This window comes from Mustela lutreola, chromosome X (assembly GCF_030435805.1).
Source record: "Mustela lutreola isolate mMusLut2 chromosome X, mMusLut2.pri, whole genome shotgun sequence".
Lineage (NCBI taxonomy): Eukaryota > Metazoa > Chordata > Mammalia > Carnivora > Mustelidae > Mustela > Mustela lutreola.
Window position 1 is genome coordinate 10,918,012 of NC_081308.1, and position 19,777 is coordinate 10,937,788.

General features: G+C 39.0%; 1 protein-coding gene across 2 annotated transcripts in view; it reads left to right on the top strand.

The window, feature by feature from the left end:
* Positions 1–19,777, top strand: part of MOSPD2 (motile sperm domain containing 2) — a 61,815-nt gene that overhangs the window by 341 nt on the left and 41,697 nt on the right. For both annotated transcript variants that reach the window (XM_059157565.1, XM_059157563.1), the window contains exon 2: positions 107–176. In XM_059157565.1, coding sequence (XP_059013548.1) covers positions 107–176 — 70 coding nt within the window. The remainder of the gene's footprint in view (positions 1–106; positions 177–19,777) is intronic.

Below are 19,777 nucleotides of genomic sequence, written 5' to 3' on the forward strand. Positions count from 1 at the left end.
TGAAGCCCGGGGGCTCTGCGCCCAGGTGTAGGTGGGTTGGGCAGGGCTGAAGGGAAGCGGGGTGGTGCGCGTGGTGTCTAAGCGTCCCTTCGTGTCTCCCTTTCAGTATCACGCCCAGAATAAAGCCAAGCTCATTTCTGAGACCCGACGGAGATTCGAAGCCGAATACGTGACAGGTGGGTACCGCGTTCTCGCTGTTGAGGCAGGTGTGCATGAGCGTCCCCAACTTTCCAATTTCCAAAGGTGTTTGCAGGTGTCTTTGGGAGGCTTTAGGAACCATTTCGACCCTCACTGTAATGATGCCCTGCACGTTTCCAAGGTTTTCTTTAACATAACACGCCATGCACACTGCTCCCAACTGGTCAGGTGATACGCCCGTTGCTTCCTAAAGGGTTAATGTAAGCTGGAAATTGGTCAGTTTCTAGCATCTCGAGTTCGTGGAACTTGAAGGACACTTTCAAGGCCCATGGTACAGGTGACACTGCCCAGTGCACGGTTTTCTGCTGACCTTTCACCAGCAACAATAGAGAAAAAGAATCTGGAAACCGCCATAATGCTATTCACGTGTACTTAATTGGGGATACAAATTCCTTGGATATTTTACATAATTCCTCTTCATACAACCCAGTATGCTACCCACGGAGTAGGCTTTTCCAGGGCTGGAACAAGTTCTCATTCATCCCACACTGTACCTAGACAAAGTACCTGTGAGTCCAGAATTGATTTATTGGTTGAACATTATGTGTTCATATGGTTGAACAGATGTCCCACATACTTGAAACTGATGATTTAATCCTTGTACAGTAATTTTTAAAACCTGCAGGATGATTTTATCATAAATATGAAATATTGAATCCTGGCCCTGCCACTTAATAGCTTAGTTGTCTTTTCTAAGCCCTGTTTCCTTATCTGTGAAATATGAATAATTAGGTTAAGAGGAGTAACTGAAAAAACACAGATCAAACTTTCTAGCATGGGGTTAACGTATTGTAGGCTCTCAATGAATATTTTGTCCCAAGTTGATTTGGTTGCTGTGGAAGGGTTTAAGCTTCTGCATCTTAAATTCAGTGCCCTGTAGAGATTCTCTGCAACTTTAAACTGCCCTAGATTAAATGTCAATGATGACCTAGAACAAGTAAGGAAATGTGTTCCAAGTAACCTGGTCAGTAAATCTGTTCATCCTGTCAGTTTTCTTCCCATCCCAAACTTTGCACCAGAGAGTTGCAAAAGCACTTGATTCACGTTTAGCCCAGAGATCTCATTTAAATAATATAGGTGGTTCCAGTAAAAAGATTGCTTTCTATAGAAATGTTCTTATACTTACATGGTTTATAGTATTTTAAGAACCCAGAACCTGACCTAATGGGCTAGTGTCTTCCCATTAGTCAGGTACTCATGCCCAATGGAGGAAGCAGGATATACGTATACGTGTGTGTGTGTAGTTATGCAAGTTTAGCAATAGATAAGATCTTAAAAGTTATCTTGGTCCAGCCTTCTCCTCTTTAAAATGAAGAAAGTAAGATCTAGAGAGATTAAGTGATTCACTCTGAATCCTTGGTGTTAATGGCTAGGACTTGGGCTAGTTTTCTGAATTTTGCTGTAGGGAAAATCTTTTGGCAACACCATCCTGTTGCCTTAGATCATGTCACTCCCCAACTTAAAACTCTTCAATACATTCCCACTGTGTTTAGAATAAAAATCTCAATTCTTAAAAATTTTTTTAAGGATTTTATTTATTTGACAGAGATCACAAGTAGGCAGAGAGGCAGGCAGAGAGAGAGAGAGAGAGGAGGAAGCAGGCTCCCTGCCTAGCAGAGAGCCCGATGCGGGATTCGATCGCAGGACTCTGAGATCTTGAGCTGAGTCGAAGGCAGAGGCTTAACCCAGTAAGCCACCCAGGCGCCCAAAAATCTCAATTCTTTATGGTGGCCTACAGTGCAGGGCCATATATGCTGAAGCTCATGCCCGCCCTTACATCCTAATTTGTAACCACTCTCTTCGCTTAGTACAGATTTCACCACTGCCCACAGTAAGAAACACATCACACATTACAACACATAGCAATCCCTCACATACTTACACATGCACACATAACTGGAACAAAAGTTCCTTAAAGAATATTTATTCAGAAAACCCATGACCCCTGTTGTAGTGACCCACAAAATTGACATCACATCCTATATGACCCAGGGTTTGAAAAACATGACCAGCCACACTGCTTCTTTTATGTTCTCCAAACAGAGTGAATCTGTTTTTATCTTGGGACCTTTCCACTTCTCTTTGTTTGGGAGGCTCTTGCCCAGATAGTGTTCATGGCTAGGTCCTTTTTTTCTTTTTCCATCTTGGTTTTAATGTATCTCAGAGGCCTTTGCTGATTACTGAATAGCCTCCCTTTCTTGTTTGTTTTGTCCCCTTTACAGCTCTTACCATAACCGGTAATTATTGTGTTCATTTGTTTACTTATTGTTCATTTCCTCCAGTAAAATGTATATGGGTCTGGGGAAGCCAGGGCAAGGACTGACTCACTTCTGTATACTTAGCACAGTTTTCAATATAAACTTAATATAGCAATGCTTAAATATATACATAGGAAGATTAATCTGAGTCTGCCTTATGAGTTGTCCTAATTGGTTCCCCATCCCATTTCCCCACCCCCCGCAAAGTCTGGCAAAGAGCAGCCCTCGCAATATGTTTCATAAAGACAAGCATTATTTCCAAGTAGAGCACTCTATGGCATTAGCTATAGAAAGGGTTTTGTTGTTAAATATACACACATGGGTTCATGTGAATGGGTTACCTGCACAGCTGTTGTAAATACTAATTTAATTAATTTAAAGACTTGAATGGGAAAGGAGAAACCTGCAAAGACTTTTCTACCTTGTTTCCTGAGATACTGCATCAGGTAAAGGTAAAGTAGGCAAGGGGTAAAAAAGGATTTTTGGTCTGCCTGTATTCACCCTTTCAAGTTTACTTTTTAGAAATTGACTCAAGTGCTTAGAGAACCTGCACTTTCCTGATTCCTCTTTCATTTCACCCTTTCTGTTGTCACTAACAATATTTTGTTTCAAAAGACGCGTAAGGCTGACTTAAGCAAACAAACATGACGTTTTTCCTAAAAGAAAATATTATCTGCAAATACATCACTTTAAGCACTAGCTATACTCCAGAAACTTTTTTGGAGGTAGGTACTTGGGAATTCCAAGCACATTTTTGTTTCCATAGGAATTAAGTTGCCAATTATGGATAGATCTGTAGCTGTCAGAAAGAATAAAAGTTCATAATTGTTTTATGCATTACAAGTGGTCCTTTTTTCCCTCACTGTTTCTGTGAGAAATTCCATGCTGAGTCTCAAATGAGAAACATTTCCCATTCTCTCTTCCTCCTTCTGGTGGCCAAGGCAAGAGACTACTCCCTTGTGACAGTAATTTATTTGGTTCCTCAAATACTCATTATGTGCTTAATTCTGGAAGTAGTGTGTCCTTACTAGAGAAAGAACTGAAGAAGGATAGAGCCCCTTCCTGAACTACTACACTCTAGTAGAGGCATTAAGACAGAGCTAACTGTTAGAATTCAGGAAAATTGTATCAAGAGGAATAAGTGCTAAAATCATTTTTGTAGAAGTCAAAGACAAGGAAAAAAATCACACGTGGTTGGGGTGATTGGGTTAGCACCAAGTGAGAAAACAGAAAAGGTGGAACTTTGGAAAATGGTAGAACTTGGGAAGGTAGAGAATGTGATCCAGATGGATCAAAAAGTCTGAGCTAAGGCGCTGTAGTGAGCAGGTACAGGGCATGTTCAGGAAGCCATGGGAAGTCCGCTTTGATGAGCTCTAAGAGGAGGGTAAGCACACCTGCTGAAAACAGTGGGAATGCAGTGTAGAGAGCTTTGAACAAAAACGATGTTTGTACTTCAGTGAGTTTGGAGAGCAGTTGAGGGATTGGTGTGTTTTCTTATTTTAGGTTTGTTTCTTGACTTTACAAGTGTATGAATTCATTTGAATAAATTTGGATGATACCAGAAAAGCCAGAAAAGTCTCCCATAAGCTAACCATCCAGAGATAGCTCTGCTAACAATGGAGGCATTTTTTTTTTCCATTTGGTTTTTGGTTTTATTCTTAATGGGCTCCACACCCAGCATTCAGCCCAGCAGGGGGCTTGAACTCACGATCTTGTGACTGAGACCTGAGTTGACATCCAGCTGGGACACTTAACCAACTGAGCCCCCAGGTGCCCTCTATATGTTTTTTTTTCCCTGTATGTTAAAAAGTACTTAAAAGACTATCGTGTATGTAATTTTAGGGCTTGCATTTTATACTTGACATGATCAAGTTTATTTTCCCTAGATTGATGAAGTAAATAGTGTTTTTACATTACTGTTTAATACTCAGCTCTGTAAAAAGAGCATTTTCTTTTAAATACTTCCTATTTGGATATTTATATTCCTTCCAGTTTTTTGTGCAGTAGTTCAGATTGTTTCCTTAAGATTCATGTCTAGAACCAGAATTATTGGTTTCAAGAGTATGAATATTTTTAAGACACTTCATGTATGTGCTACCTTTTCCTCCCCAGAAGTTGCACCAAGCTTCATTCCCACCAGCACATGTGATAGTGTTAGTCTTACCACAGCCTTACCCACGTGCGGTGTCATTACTCCTTAACTGATGGTTCTTTGTTTTAGTTTGCATCCTGGTTGCTAGTGAGAGTAAATTTCTTTTCAGATACTTACATCGGTTTGTAGTTCACATTTTTTTTTCATTACTATGGCTTTTTAAATTGGTTTGGGCTTTTCTTATTTATGTCACTTTCACTTTTTTCATTTCTAAAAATTTTTTTTATTGTGTGATGTTAATCGCTGTAAAATACATCATTAGTTTTCAATGCAGTGTTCCAAGATTCATTGTTTATGTACAACACCCAGTGCTCCATGCAATCCGCACCCTCCTTAATACCCATCACCGGGCTCACCCATCACCCCACTCCCCTCCCCTCTAAAACCCTCAGTTTGTTTCTCAGAGTCCACAGTCTGTCATGCTTTGTCTCTCCCTCCAATTTCGCCCAATTCACTTTTCCTTTCCTTCTCCTAAAGTCCTCCATGTTATTCCTTATGTTCCACAAATAAGTCAAACCATATGATCATTGACTTTTCTCTTCTTGACTTATTTCACTCAGCATATCTCCTCCAGTCCCATCATGTTGATACAAAAATTGGGTATTCATTCTTTCTGATGGCTGAGTAATATTTCATTGTATATATGGACCATATATTCTTTATCCATTCATCTGTTGAAGGGCATCTCAGCTCTTTCCACAGTTTGGCTATTGTGGACATTGCTGCTATGAACACTGGGGTACATATGGCCCTTCTTTTCACTCTATCTGCATCTTTGGGGTAGATTACCCAGTAGTGCAATTGCAGGGTCATAGGGTAGCTCTGTTTTTATTTTTTTGAAGAATCTCCACACTGTTTTCCAAAGTGGCTGCAACGACTTGCATTCTCACCAACAGTGTAAGAGGGTTTTTCTTTCTCCACATCCTCTCCAACATTTGTTGTTTCCTGCCTTGTTCATCTTTGCCATTCTAATGCCTGGTGTAAGGTGGCATCTCAGTGTGGTTTTGATTTGAATCTCTCTGACAGCTAATGATTTTGAACATTTTTTCGTGTGTCTGTTAGCCATTTGTTTATCTTCATTGGAGAAGTGTCTGTTCATGTCTTTTGCCCATTTTTGACATGATTATCTGTTTTTTGGGTGTTGAGTTTGAGAAGTTCTATATAGATCTTGAATAACAGCCCTTTGTCTGTAGTGTCATTTGCAGATATCCCTTCCCATTCTGTGGGTTGCCTCTTTGTTTTGTTGACTGTCGTTTGCTGTGCAGAAGCTTTTGATCTTGATGAAGTCCCAAAAGTTCATTTATGCTTTTGTTTCCTTTGCCTTTGGAGACATGTCTTGAAAGTTTTTTCATGTTTCCAATTTATTCAAAACTACTCATTCCTTTGTGGTTTCTTTCATTGCCATTAAATAATTTTCTCTCATTTGATAATTTCCTTTTAATTTTTGCTTTTTCTTGGTTTATTATTTTTTACAATTTGAAATATCTTTTAAGTACAGATTATATGAAATATTAATAAAGTGAACATCCATGTACTTAACACTGCCATTCAGGAGCATTTGTGTCCTGCATTTGGTGTTACTCATTCTCTTGCTTTTCATTAGCTTTACTGTCTATGATGTATTCTTCACCAGTACTTTATTAAGTTTAGCTGTTTTTGAACTTTAAGTGAAAGCTGAATGTAGGAGCACCTGGATAGCTCAGTGGGTTAAGTCTCTGCTTTCGGCTCAGGTCATGGTCTCAGGATCCTAGGATGGAGCCCTGCATCAAGCTCTCTGCTTAGCAGGAAGTCTGCTTCCCCCTCTGTATCTCTGCCTGCCTCTCTGCCTGCTTATGATCTCTCTCTCTCAAATAAATAAATGAAATCTTTAAAAAAAAAAAAAGCTGGGGTGCCTGGGTGGCTCAGTGGGTTAAGCCTCTGCCTTCAGCTCAGGTCATGGTCTCAGGGTCCTGGGATCGAGCCCCACATCAGGCTCTCTGCTCAGCAGGGAGCCTGCTTCCCCCCCTCTCTCTGTCTGCCTCTCTGCCTACTTGTGATCTCTCTGTCAAATAAATAAAATCTTAAAAAAAAAAAAGCTGAATGTATTTTCCATGACTTGATTCTGCTACTCAAGAGTCATTTGTATTGTCTAACATAAGTATAATTGATTGCTTTTGATAGCTGCATAGTAGTGCATGGAATGAAAATATTGGCTGGTGAATTTGGGGTTGTTTCTAGGCTTTGCTATTATGTGCAGTGCAGCTACAAACATTTTTAAACATGTCTGGTGCCTAGACTTCCTCTAGGGCAGTGGTTCTCAAAGTTGGTCCAGGAACTGTAGTTCCTTCATACCATTTCAAGGAGCTTGAGCTGTCAAAACAACTTTTATAACACCAAAGCATCATTTTCCTTTTTCACTGTCATTCTCTCACAAGCATACAATAGCGTTTTCCAGAGGTTGCATGGCATGTGGTGATGTCCTTGCTCTGACAGCCATTAGATATGTGCTTATGTGTTCTCATGTTTAAAACTTTTCTCAGTTCCAATACCCAATAGAATAACTACTGGTAAATATAACCCATATAAACAAACAAAAACCCTTTGGAGTCTTCAGTTATTTTTAAGAGTGTAAAAGGGGTCCTGAGACAAGAAGTTTTGAGGACTGCTGCTCTAGGGTTTGCACCCAACAGTGAAATGTGTGGGTCATTGATGAGGCACATGTTCAACTTTACTAGGTAATGCTGAACTGGTTCCCAAAGTGATTATTCCAGCTTTCATTTTAACCAGTGGTCCTTGTTTTTCCACTCTCTAAAATTTGGTGGTGGTGGTGGTGTTTTTTTTTTTTTTTTTTTTTAATTTTCGCCCATCTGATTAAGGTGTAGGGATAACTCATTATGGTTTTAATTTGCATTGCTTTGAGTACCAGCGAGACTGAGCATTTCTTCTTATCTTTATGGGCCATTTGGCTTCTGCTTCCGTGAAAATCACTCCTTCAACAGGCTATTGGCCTCTTGTTCCTCCATATAAATTACAGGATCAGCTTCTTATGGTTCTGCAAAAAACCAGCTGTTGTTGGAATTTTGAATGGAATTGTATTAAATTAGAAGACGACTTCTGGGAGGCTTGACATCATCAGGGCTGTGTCTTCCTAACCAAGAATCTGGGATATCTTGCTAAACTCTTATAGAAAGATTTATAGTTTTCTCCATAAAGTTTAACTCACTTTTGTTAAATTCATTCCCAGGTACTTACATATTTTATTTTTGTGGTGGTTTAAATGGTATCTGTTCAGAAATTATTTTCTGATTGTTCATGGTTAACAAAGTACATTTGACTCTTTTACATTAATATTGAATCAAAAACCTTACCAGCTCTTACTAATTTTGACAATTTATCTCTAGATTAGTTTGGAATTTCTCTGCAGGTACGGACATCAGCTTGAAATAATGACATTTTCTATCTTCCCAGTTCTTACAACTTTAAATGCTTTTACTTTATACTGGCTGGACTTTAGAACACTGTTGAATTGAAGCAGTAAGAAAAGCCTACTTGTTTTGTTCCTGATCTTAGAAAGATAGCCCCAAACATGTCACCATCAAGTATAATCTCTGTAGATATCCTTTATGAAAATGAAGAAGTTTCCATCTACTTATGATTTGTTCGTTTGGGTTTTTGTTTATTGTTTTGTTCCCATCGCTACTGATGGTTGAATTTTATTTACTAAATGTATTTTCTTCATCTGTTGAACACATTTATTGTATCTGATGAGACATTCACTTGTTTTTTTTCTTTTTTAATCTGTTAATATGGCAGCCTCTATTAATCAGGTTTTTAAAATACATTTTTGTTTTCAGTTAGCTGACATTTTATCTAGGAGTTTTACATCTGTATTCATAAATTAACCTGTAATTTTCCTTTCTTATACTTCTCTTGTGCAACTTTGACATTAAGATCATGCAGTCTTCATAAAATGAGTTAAGAGTGTTTCCTCTTTTCTACTCCATGAAAAATAGTCATTGTGTAGTTCTGACCTATTCTCCATGGTCACCTCTACCCCCATTTCTTACGGTTTTATATTTCATCTGAAATATAACCTTTAGGTTATTCTTTAATGTCTTTCTTCTGTCTTCCTTCTTTTTTTCCCCATTAAGCAATTAACCTTGAAGAGTGCCTTCATTTTATTAGGATGGAGGAGACAAAGTGATTAGAGAAGTAGAAGAACCAGGATGATCTCAGAGAATTTCAGGGACAGGATGATTAGCAGTGATGGGAGGGAACCTCTGTAGGTAAAGGGTGCATAAAACGGGGATTGTCCTTATCAACTGCCCTCTCTGGAGAGGAAGAATATATTTTTAAAAATCTTAATTTCATTCTACCTCAAGACAGTAATGTAGAAAGGTTGAAAATAAGGAGATGGAAAAAAGTGTACAAAACAAAGTGTACTAACCAAAAGTGATAAAGGAAAATGACATTTAAAGTGTAACTACACTATTGAATGTTTTACATAAGTTCTCTGGATCCACTCAGGCTTTATTCCTCTTTGTATCTGCAATACCTGTATCCATTTTGAGCTAGCCTATAGTGGGAGATCGTAAGTTAGTCCTCAAAGCTAATGAGTTATGTACTATCCCTCAATAGTGGAAGCCTTTAAAAGATAGGTCAACAGACACTTGCATTTTCTTAAATTTTCTTCCATCTTTAACATTCTCACAGTTAACCTTTTAAAGTTGTCATGATCAGAGCAAGAGGAAGAGATTTTAGGAGTTTATCAATTTTTGTCCTTTTTTAACCTATCTAAAAATACCAGCCCTCTGTCATAGAGACTATAAGGTTATAACTTTTTGATACTATATTTTATTTTTTATTTAAATTCCATTACTTAACATAGAGTGTATTATTAGTTTCAGAGGTAGAGTTCAGTGATCTGTCAGTATGATACCCACTGCTTATCACATCACCTGGGTACCCTATTTACCCCCTCCCCTCCAGCAACCCTCATTTGTTTCCTATGATTAAGAGTCTCCTATGTTTTGTCTCCCACTCTGATTTTGTCTTGTTTTATTTTTCCCTCCCTTCCTCTATGATCTTTTGTTTTGTTTCTTTAATTCCACAGTTGAGTGAGATCATATGATCATTGTCTTTCCCTGATTGACTTATTTTGCTTAGCATAATACCCTCTATTTCCTCCATGACATTGCAGATGGTAAGATTTTCTTTTTGATGGTTGAATAGTATTCCGTTGTGTATATATACCACATCTTCTTTATCCATTCGTGTAAGATTGTAACTTTACCTGGTGACTTGAGTGGTAAATTGGTGATGGGATAGAGAATTGATAGACCTGCTTATTTTTGAATCTTTATTCTCAGTAATGACTTTTATCAGTGCCTGGCAAATATTTTTTTTACTTACCTCTTTAAATTGTTGATACCTATTCTTCATATATGTTCATCCTGAATGTTAACTGAGATATGCAACTTTAAAGAGTCTGTCACTAGTATACTGTCACTTGTTAGGATATCAGCTTGTATTTAGTGAAATGTTATTTAAATACAATGGAATATTACTCCGCCATCAAAAAGAATGAAATCTTGCCATTTACTACAATGTGGATGAAACTAGAGTGTATTATGCTGAGTGAAATAAGTCAAAGATAAATATCATATGATTTCGCTCATATATGGAATTTAAGAAACAAAACAGATGGGAGCACTTAGGGGGCTCAGTCAGTTAAGTATCTGCCTTCAGCTGACGTCATAATCCCAGAATCCTGGGATTGAGTTTACCATAAATATGGACAAATTTAATACTTATTAACAGAACAGATTTTTAAAAATCTTAATTGCATTCTACCTACAAGACACTAATGTAGAAAGGTTGAAAATAAGGAGATGGAAAAAAGTGTACAAAACAAAGTGTACTAACCAAAAGTGATAAATATCTTGGCTGCACTTTTGTTAGACAAAATATTTAGAGCGAAAAACAGTACATTTAAAAAGGAATTCTCTGGGACGCCTGGGTGGCTCAGTTGGTTGGACAACTGGCTTCAGCTCAGGTCATGATCCCGGTGTCCCAGGATCGATTCCCACATCCGGCTCCCAGCTCCATGGGGAGTCTGCTTCGCTCTCTGACCTTCTCCTCGCTCATGCTCTCTTTCACTGTCTCTCTCTCAAATAAATAAAAAATCTTTAAAAAAAAAAAAGGAATTCTGTTGATTAATGGAACTCTGAAAAGGTATAACATTTAGAACTAACAACATAAGTATCTCACAGTATAGCCTTCACATATATAAAGCAAAAGCTCCCAAAATTATGAGAGAAATTCCAGAAGTACACAAACATGTTGAGGATTTTAACAGACCTCTTTCAGAAATAGATAGAGCAAGCAGGCAAGAGATCCTTAAAATTTTAAGTAAACTCTACCCCCAACATAGGGCTCAGACTCAGGACCCTGAGATCAAGAGTCTCCTGCTCTATGACTGAACCAACCAGGCTTCCCAAGATTTTAGATTCTAACACAATGAACAGAGTTGATCAAAGATATATATATATATATATATGAATGTATAGTCCCTTCTCAACAAATTGGGAATATATATACTTTAGAAAATATATTTGTGCTCTTGGAGCTTTTGCAAACTTTCACCACATTATTAAGTCATAAAAGAAGTCTCAGAAATTCCAGAGCAGCTACATCATACAAACATGTTTTCACACCATTAAGCAACCATATTAAAGTCACAATCCCGAGTTTTGGCACCAAAAAACAAAAACAAAAACAAGTCTACCAGGTACTTAAATCAAATGTTAGGAAACTAAAATAACACACCTCTGAATAAGCCACAGGTTAACAACTTCCTTGTATTGTGTGTAATTCTTAGCTCTGCTAAATAACAATTGGGTTAAAGAGGATATCACAATGGAAATTACTCGTTAAAGCTGAGCAACAGAATATCTGTGGTTTTACATTCGTTGATTAGAAAACAAGGCCCAAATTAAAATCAGCTAGAGATTGAATTCAAGGAGCTGCAAAATGAGCATAAGTAAATACAGAGAAAGTAGAAGGAAACAAATAGGAGCGGGTATTCATGATATAGGAAAGAAGCTACTCAATGTAATAAACATAAACTGGTTTTTTGAAAGAACTAGTGAAACAGACAAGCCTAGGATGACTGATTAAGTGCAAAGGAAAAAACGCAAAGACACAAGGAGCAAAAAAGCAGACATAATTAAAGATGTGGTAGAGATTATAAAAATCATAAAAGAATACAATCACCAGCTTTATCACAGTAAGTTATAAAGCTTAGATTAAGTGGAAAACTTAATGGAGAAGAGAAAAATCATCTCACATTGTCTCAATAAGAAGTAAAAAGCCTACTTGGATCAGTAACCATTAAAGAGGCTGAGTCGGCAGCCTTAGGTCCCTACCACTGGCCCTGTTGCAGAAAGACGTGCACACAAATAAGGCCCAGGCAGTTGGCTAGTCCCAGGACACAAAAATGATAATCAGAAAATGTAGCAGAGGAGCTTACTACCTTGATAACATGCTTCTCAATGACCTTTCTGAATAGGTCTGATTCAATAATCAAAGCCACATACAAAAAGTAAACACTGAGAAGTCTTTCATCTCATGTGCCTCTTCTGCCCCTTCTCTTTTCTCTTTAGCTAACCATATTTGTTTTCTCTTTCTTTTTTCTATACTTAATTGAGCAAATAGAAATATATATGCATTAACAAAATTAAATGAGGAAAAGCTTTTATTTCAATGAGGAAACCACACTGGCTATAATTCAACGTTGTGCAAAGCAAACAAAACTTGGCGCAAACAAGGAAATCTTTCTTTGCTCTAAGTAGATCTTCTAAAAACTTACAACAAATGGTATGTCTAACTGAAACTTCAAAATAACTCCCATAAAGTCAAGGGAAAGACAGTGATCTCCACTATCATTTCTAAAATTCTACAGTATATTGTCGCAGCTGGTGCGACAAATCGACCAGGAACGTGAGGGTAAGAGGATGAAGGAAAGAACTCGAGAAGCAAAGAGATGGGGGCAGGAGGAGCACTGAAGAGGATGTCCAACAGTGCTAAGTTTATTCAAAGCATTAAGGCTGTATATATAGTGATAGGAGAAGCAATACACCTGTGTCTAGTTAAACAACCACAAGTTCCCATAATAAGTTTCACATTTAACTATAAGCAGACCTGTGATGCCAAACAGCTGATGCCAGTACAATTGTTCTGTATTGATACAGCAAACCTGAAAGTAATTTATGGGCTGTACTAGGGCAGCAAAGACCAGCAATGAACTTTTGACCCCAACCGAATTGTTCTCATTTAACAAGCATGTGGGAAGTCACGTAGGTGAGCGCACAACACATAGCACAGACCCTTTCTCAGTGCTACTCAACTTTTCCCGTCCTAAACCTTTTGTTAGGTTATTCGGACTTTAAAGGAGGCACAAGTCAGGGCCTGGTTTGGTCCTTGTCTCAAGCCTTATTGCAGCCTCCCACAGTATATAAAATAACCTAGTTACCAATATGGCAAGGAAAATAAGAGGTATAAGGTCAGTCACTCATGTTATTATTGGCTCATATAGCAACACAATCTCTAAACTGCTTCAATCTAATAGAAGAAATTTACAACATTTTTTTTCTTTTATCAAGACAGTTGTGTTCCTAAAGAACATCGAAAGAAGACCTGTATAAGTAAATGGAGATACATATCATCTAAGATAGAAAGCACCTCCCTTCTCTAAACAAATCATAGGTCAGCAAAGTTTTCTTCTTGTACAGCCCTTGTACTAAGAATGGTTTTTGTATTTTTAAAGGATGACTTAAAAAAAAGAAGACTCAACAACGGCATCCATCTTTGCCTTCAAAGTCTAAGATATTTAGATATTTACCATCTGGCCCCTTGCGGAAAGTTTTTCAACACCTGTAATAGACCGGTGGATCTCTAAGTATGATCCCTGGACCAGCACCCATCAACATCCTGTAGGAGCTTGTCACAAATGCAGATTTTTGGTTCCCATCCATGAATTAAGCACTCTGGAAGTGGGGTTGTGTAATCCCCTTTTAAACAAGCCCTCCTGGTGATTTTAACAGGTGCTCAAGTTCGAGAATCACTGCTGTAGCCTAGTGGCTTCATCCCATCTCAAAAGAGCACCAACCTCTTACTCTTTCACCAGATGACTTCACAGGAAAGTGGAGGTTTAGGGTAGGTTGTGGCCTACTACCATTCCCTTAAGGATGTCCTTAAGGGAATGTTTCCTTATTTCAGCCTGATCACTCCTGACAGTAATACAGTCCAGCCGATAGAAATGGTCCAGCCGGTACAGATGCTCTTCCAGGGCCCTGCCAGGACTTGAAGTGGATCAGTGCTCAAAGTCCTGGAGAAATAAGAGGGTTTAGGAGGTTTTAAATTACTATAATGTTTGACAGTTGTATATTTGCTGCTTTTGAACATCACTACATTGTCTAGTTAGGAACTGTTCTCTAGTTTTCATTATCAGAATACTTGTGTATTTTTTCCAAACTTGATCTGAATTTTATTTAGGCACATTTATAACTACAGTATACTTCTAAGATTTTCTCAACGGATTAGTAGGTCAATTAGAATTTAATCTTACATTCATGGATAGCATTCTACCTTATGTTAATGAAAATTTATTTATATAGTATTTAAAATTTTCAGAATGTTCTTGATCTTCATAAGGCTACGGGTAGGCAGACCTTATCTTCATTTTACAGAGAAGAGAATCAGGCCTAGAGTGACTTGCTCAGTCCCTGTAGATAGTAGCATGGGTCTTCTGATTCCATCACTCTGTCCCATATCCTGAATTTGGCTAGACGTTTTTTCATATTCATTACCTTTAAAATACAGTTCTGACCTGTCGGTAATTTCACCAGCCGACAAATATGGGGAAGAAAAAGTTAATAGTAAAATTCACCATTTTACAAATAAAAACTGTATTTATCCTGCAAACCTTAAAAAGTTTTTGGAGTGTATATGTGAGAGACAGTATGAAGGGGTGCAAGTGAGGGTGTGTGTGTTTGTGTGCGTGCGTGCGCGCGCGCATACACACAAAAGAGATGAGAAGCTGAGAAAGAGAAGTCATCTTTACCCTGAAACATGTAGTACTGTCTTTCTGAGAGCTCAGCCTCCATTGCCATTTATCTTTAGTTCTTTCTCTGTCAAATTCTAAACTTGTTTGGTAGTGATCCACTGTATAAGTATAGGACCTATCTACACAGCAAAATTCATATAAGAAATAAATAATGGAAAGACACAGTGAACCATAAGTGAACCATTAAGGTTTCTTACAAAGGAGTGGCCAAAATGAGCGTTGAGCTCTTTGGGAGAGCTGCAAAGTTCAGGCTTAAAAAGCCATTACTTGATTGTGGAGCATAACAAATAGCATGGAGGACAAGGGGAGATGGAGAGGAGAAGGGAGGTGGGGGAAATTGAAAGGGGAGGGGAACCGTGAGAGACTGTGGACTCTGAAAAACAACCTGAGGGTCTTGAAGGGGCGGGGCGTGGGAGGTTGGGGGAACCAGGTGATGCGTATTAGGGAGGGCAAGGATTGCATGGAGCATTGGGTGTGGTGCAAAAACAATGAATACTGTTACGCTGAAAAGAAATAAAAAATTTTTAAAAATAAATAAAATCTTTAAAAAAAAAGCCATTACTTGAGATTAATGTTGGTTTGCGATGAAGTTTTCACTGGTTTTCCGCAAGACAAAAGTAGTGAGGATAAGGTATTAAGAGAATGTAGGCACAGGGATGCCTGGGTGACTCAGTTGGTTGGACGACTGCCTTCGGCTCAGGTCATGATTTTGGAGTCCTGGGATCGAGTCCCACATCGGGCTCCCAGCTCCACGGGGAGTCTGCTTCTCTCTCTGACCTTCTCTTCACTCATGATCTCTCTCACTGTCTCTCTCTCAAATAAATAAATAAATAATCTTAAAAATTAAAAAAAAAAACATTTATAAAGAGAATGTAGGCACATAAATACCTGATCCCGTCCTTGTTTTTACGCTTTAATTATTGGAGAGGTAAAGTCTTTCAAAGTGATTTCTTGAGTAGGTGGGAAGGGCAGAGGTGTACGTGCACAAATGTGTGTTTGAAAGCTCTGGTTACCTTTCGCGTGTACCTCTTTAGTTTATTCCTATGATATCTGCATTTACCAGAGGACCGGTTTTCTGAAGACCACCTCACACTTTTGAGGGTTGCCTGGGGGCCGTGCTTGAAAGCAGCAAATTGTGTTTTCGTTGGCCAAGCTTTCCTTTCCTGGAATGTTCAGTTGACTCTCTCTGTCTCTGTCTCTGTCCCTTTCTCCCCCCTCTCCTCCCCTCTGCCCCTCCTCTCCCCCCTTCAGCCCTCCTCTCTGTCCTGACTTCTTCCTGCCTCCCTCCCTCCCCACCACCATACACACTCCTCTCCAATCCTCTCCTCTTTTTCCCGCTCTCTCTTTCCCTGTCTCTGTGTAGAGGGGTAAATGTTGAACAGGCATTTCATATATAAGCACAGGTCCTGACAATAACAGTAAGTAGTCATTTTGATACAAATGGAGATTTCTAATTTCAAAGACTTGCATCCTTAAAAGCTATCCAAAAGCAGTTCGCTTTACATGTCGTAGTAACAGGCACTGTCTCTTTTATGGTATCCCTAGCGGTAATACCAGCAGTGGTTATAATGATAGTAACAACAGTCATGGTTTGTTCGTCTTACTATGGCTAATATTTATTTTTTACCACTTGCCATACCTTGTTCTAGGTAAGTTGTTCTGAGTTTCGTCTTTGGACCCTGGGGGTTGCCCAGGATTCTGCAGGAGCCCGTGAGGTCAAAACTATTTTTATAATAATGCTAAGAAGCCATTTGCCTTTTTTTTTTTTAAATAATGCTGATGTTTGAGCTGATCAGAAACCAGGATGGGCAAAGCTGCCAGCTCATCAGCCCAAATCAAGGCCAGTGGTCATAGTAGTCTTCACTGTGGCCACTCTCAGTTTAAAACAACAAAAAAAGAAGCCTGTTTTATTTTAGAAAGCCCCTGATGAAGCAGTAAATTAGTCACGTTCTTCGTAGCCAGCAAACTGCGCTTATTCAGACTTTGGCATTTGGCAGAAATGTTCTTGAAAATGAGGGAGTCTAGCCTGTAAGTCCCAAGGACAGCGCTGTATCGGCGGAGCGGAGAGTGGCCGGACTGGAGGTGCTTTCCCGGGGCTCAGGTGCTCTCAGGGGCCTCCTGATGGGAAACAGTGTCCGCTCGTTCCTATCCAACTCCTGTTTAGAAATTAAAGAAAATTTGTACTTTGCATATGTACTTTTGAGGAACAGAGCCAAAAAACATTTTCCAGGGTTTACCTGCTATAGAATCAGTCATCATATAGATTAGAAATTAGAGCCCAGATATCCAAGGTAACACAATACCAGATGCACGATTCATGGTTTAATCTTTTATTTGATGATGCTTTAAACTTCCAAGTACTTTCATATATATCTTCCATATATACATTTTCATCTGATCTTCACACAGCCCTGTGATTATCTAAAGCAGTTTAAAGATAAGGAAATTGAGGCTCAATGAGGTATCTTTGCAGTTTCTATTTTCCTGCCTTTTTGGCTGTTATCTCTGATGGATTGAAATAAGGCAGAGCAAATAGGAGATAAAATCTATAAAACTTGGCATCTAACAAGATGCAAAAAAAAAAGAGAGAGAGAAAGGAGCCAGGGAATTTTCTAAAGTTCCCACTTGGGCCCCTGGGAGGGTAGCATTAACTGAGAAAATGAAAATAGAGAAGGATTAGATTCAGTGATCCTGCAAGCCTTTTCACTGGCACTAGTATAACCTGCATTGAAGGAATCCTACATTGTATGTAGGCTGTGCTGTTACACATTGTCCCTACATGGGAAGTTCGGGCACTCTGATTGAAGGGAGGACACGTGAAGTGCCTTAAGAAAGGCTTAGTTTATGTCCTGTAGCTGGTCACAGGAGGGAAGGAATTCCTTCTGGGCTGAGGGGAATTTTTGTGGAAGAGGAAGCATTTGAAATAAGTCTTACATAATGGTAGAATTTGGATGTGCAGGGGTGCTTGTGACAAAACCAAGATCACTTACAGAAAAATAAAGCAACATGTGGAAAGAAGAGTATCAAGTACCATAGCTTATATGTAAGCAGATAAGAAATTACTCTCGGAAACAGTTATTCCAATAAGTTATGGGAAATATTAACTGCTACACACATGGTCAGTTTTCCATTTTGTATTTCATTTTTTTTTCTTTTCTTTTCTTTTTTTTTTTCTTTTTAATTTCCTTTCAGCGTAACAGAATTCATTATTTTTGCACCACACCCAGTGCTCCATGCAATACGTGCCCTCCATAATACCCACCGCCTGGCTTCCCCAACCTCCCACCCCCTGCCCCTTCAAAACCCTCAGGTTGTTTTTCAGAGTCCATAGTCTTTCATGGTTCACCTCCCCTTCCAATTTCCCCCAACTCCCTTCTCCTCTCCATCTTCCCATGTCCTCCGTGTTATTTGTTATGCTCCGCAAATAACTGAAACCATATGATAATTGACTCTCTCTGCTTGACTTATTTCACTCAGCATAATCTCTTCCAGTCCCGTCCATGTTGCTACAGTATTCGTCCTTTCTGATGGAGGCATAATACTCCATAGTGTATATGGACCACATCTTCCTTATCCATTTGTCTGTTGAAGGGCATCTTGGTTCTTTCCATAGTTTGGCGACCGTGGCCATTGCTGCTATGAACATTGGGGTACAGATGGCCCTTCTTTTCACTACATCTGTATCTTTGGGGTAAATACCCAGTAGTGCAATGGCAGGGTCATAGGGAAGCTCTATTTTTAATTTCTTGAGGAATCTCCACACCGTTTTCCAAATTGGCTGCACCAACTTGTATTCCCACCAATAGTGTAAGAGGGTTCCCCTTTCTCCACATCCTCTCCAACACACGTTGTTTTCTGACTTGCTAATTTTGGCCATTCTAACTGGTGTAAGGTGGTATCTCAATGTGGTTTTAATTTGAATCTCCCTGAGGGCTAGTGATGATGAACATTTTTTCATGTGTCTGATAGCCATTTGTATGTCTTCATTGGAGAAGTGTCTGTTCATGTCTTCTGCACATTTTTTGATATGATTATCTGTTTTGTACGTGTTGAGTTAGAGAAGTTCTTTATACATCCTGGATATCAACGTTTTGTCTGTACTGTCATTTGCAAATATCTTCTCCCATTCCGTGGGTTGCCTCTTTGTTTTGTTGACTATTTCCTTTGCTGTACAGAAGCTTATATTTCATTTTTTTAAAATGACCTTGCCAGGGGCACCTGGGTGGCACATTCAGTTGAGCCTCCAACTCTTGGTTTTGGTTCAAGGTCATGAGATTGAGCCCCAGGTCAGGCTCTGCGCTCAGTGCAGAGTCTGCTTAAGACTCTCCCTGCTCCTTGCTCCTAAAATAATTAAATAAATCTTTTTTTTTTTTAATTAAGACGATTTTGCCAAACAGATGTCTTAAGTACAGCTTTTTTCTTTACATATAAAACTTCATTTTTTTTTGTGGACCAAGGTAAGGATTTCCAGTTGAGGCAACACAATTCTTCCTAGATGTTGGTTTATAGTTTTAGTTAGGGTCATACAAAATATTCTACTGTGGTCTTGGCCTGCCTGGGTGGTGGCTCACATGGTTAAGTGTCTGCCTTTGGCTCAGGTTGTGATCTCCTGGTCCTAGAGTCAAGCCCCACATGGTAGGACTCCCAGCTCAGTGGGAAGTCTGCTTCTCCCTCTCCCTCTGCTCCTCCACCATGTTCATGCTCGTGCTCACTCTGTCTCTCTCAAATAAACAAATAAAAAGATTTTAAAAATATTTTTAAATTTATTTGACAGAGATCACAAGTAGGCAGAGAGGCAGGCAGAGAGAGAGTGGGGAAAACAGGCTCCCTGCTGAGCAGAGAGCCCAATGCAGGGCTCAATCCCAGGACCCTGAGATCATGACCTGAGCCGAAGACAGGGTTTAACCCACTGAGCCACCCAGGAGCCCCTAAACAAATAAAAATTTAAAAAAATATTTTACTGTGGTCTTATGTTTTAATTTTACTGTGGCTTATTCAAAGTAAGCCTGCCATCCTTGGGTGACTTCTCCTCTCAGTTAGAAATCCCATCAGTCCTTTACACTA